Source organism: Acanthisitta chloris, unplaced genomic scaffold (assembly GCF_000695815.1).
Source record: "Acanthisitta chloris isolate BGI_N310 unplaced genomic scaffold, ASM69581v1 scaffold35834, whole genome shotgun sequence".
Classification (NCBI taxonomy): domain Eukaryota; kingdom Metazoa; phylum Chordata; class Aves; order Passeriformes; family Acanthisittidae; genus Acanthisitta; species Acanthisitta chloris.
The window spans coordinates 13,305-14,804 of NW_008670585.1; the positions used below are offsets into that span (position 1 = coordinate 13,305).

General features: G+C 61.6%; 1 protein-coding gene across 1 annotated transcript in view; it reads right to left on the reverse strand.

The window, feature by feature from the left end:
• Positions 1-1,192: 1,192 nt before the first annotated feature.
• Positions 1,193-1,500, reverse strand: part of LOC103801314 (leucine-rich repeat-containing protein 3B-like) — a 766-nt gene continuing 458 nt past the window's right edge. Inside the window, 1 exon segment of the mRNA XM_009073723.1 lies at positions 1,193-1,500. This exon segment is cut by the window's right edge and continues 19 nt beyond it. Coding sequence (XP_009071971.1) covers positions 1,193-1,500 — 308 coding nt within the window.

Here is a 1,500-nt window from a genome sequence, read left to right on the forward strand (position 1 = left end):
CTGCAGCCCAGTACTGGAAGTGTCAAGAAGTTTGGAGCATTTTCAGGGGAGATTCAGGCTCCTACCAGTGGCGTGGGAGTGGGGAGAGGGCGGAGGAGGTGCAGCAGCTGCCTCCATCGCCCTCCCCATCACAGTGACCGGTCGGCAGCGTGTGAGGTGGGAGCTCCTCTCCGGCAGCCGATGGGAGCAGGCACTGAGGGGTGCTGCAAACACCCACCCACGTGGTCCTCAGGGAGCACCGAGGGATAACCTGCCCTCCCCAACATCCCAGCAGGGCTGGACCCACTGCCTGGACCCCTTGGGTCCCCTCCACCAGCACCCACATCTCTTGACAGCCCCAATGGGCTCAGCCCCGGGGGAGTTCAATCCCCATTTGGTTCTTATTCCCCACCCTCCAAGGGGGAAGGCACTGGGTTCACCCACCAGTGACCACATCTCTGAGTGGGGACTCCTATGCCCTTCACCCCACCTGGCCTGGGGGTGCTGGGAGGGGAACAGGGAGCAGCAGGGATCAAGACAGGAGATGGGGCAGCACCATCCAGCACGAGAGCTGGAGCAGAGACCCCCAGACCTGGCTCTGGCCTCTCCCAGCCAGTGTGTCCCCACCTCCCACCCCATCCTTTGGTCCCACTGGCTGCAGTCACAGCCTGTGACCCTCCAGGGTCACTGACCCAGCAGGGCAATGGCCTTGCAGCCACAACTGCTCCTCCCTCCTCCCTTCCAGCAGGGAGCCAGGCCCAGGCTGCCCCACACTGCCAGAGCATCCCTCGGGCAGCTGAGGGGACCTGGGGAGGGATGAAAACCCCAATTCCATTCATGCCCCAAGGGATCTCTGCAAAGGAAATAGAAAAGTTCTAAATGAAGTCTCAATGTCCAGGTCATTCTGAGCAACAGCCACGAGCCAAGGGGATGCTGGGGGTCACTCCAGCCTTCCGTAACATGGGAGATGTCATGGATACTCCACGCTCATAGCTGATACCAGCCCCAACTGCAGCCACCAGAGCTAGGGACTGGATGGCTGTGCCTTCTGCTGCCAGGAGGAAACCAGAACGAATCCACGAGTGCAATGGCAGTGGCTGCTGACAGCTCCTGCAGCTGCAGAGCCACAGCTCCACGTGGATCGGCCACTCATCACCATGGGCAGCTGGTCCCCAGCTCCACACATCCCCGAGTCCTGCAGGATGGCAGTGCCTCACACCACAGTGCTGATGGTGGATGACTCCTCCGAGCGCCGCTGCTTGCTGGGCAGCGACTTGAGGTACTCCAAGTGCCGCCGCGCGTCCTCCTGGTTCTGCCGCACGTAGTAGACCAGGTAGGAGATCACCATGGCGAACCAGCCGAACATGGTGACCAGCATGGCAATGTCTGTGGTCTTCTTGTACACGTTGCAGAAGTCTGTGTCAGCGATGACCTGCAGGAAGGCCTTGCCCACGTGTTCCTCCTGCGCCGAGGAGTCGCAGACGATGCCGCCCGAGGAGCCGGCAGAAAGCTCCACCGTGC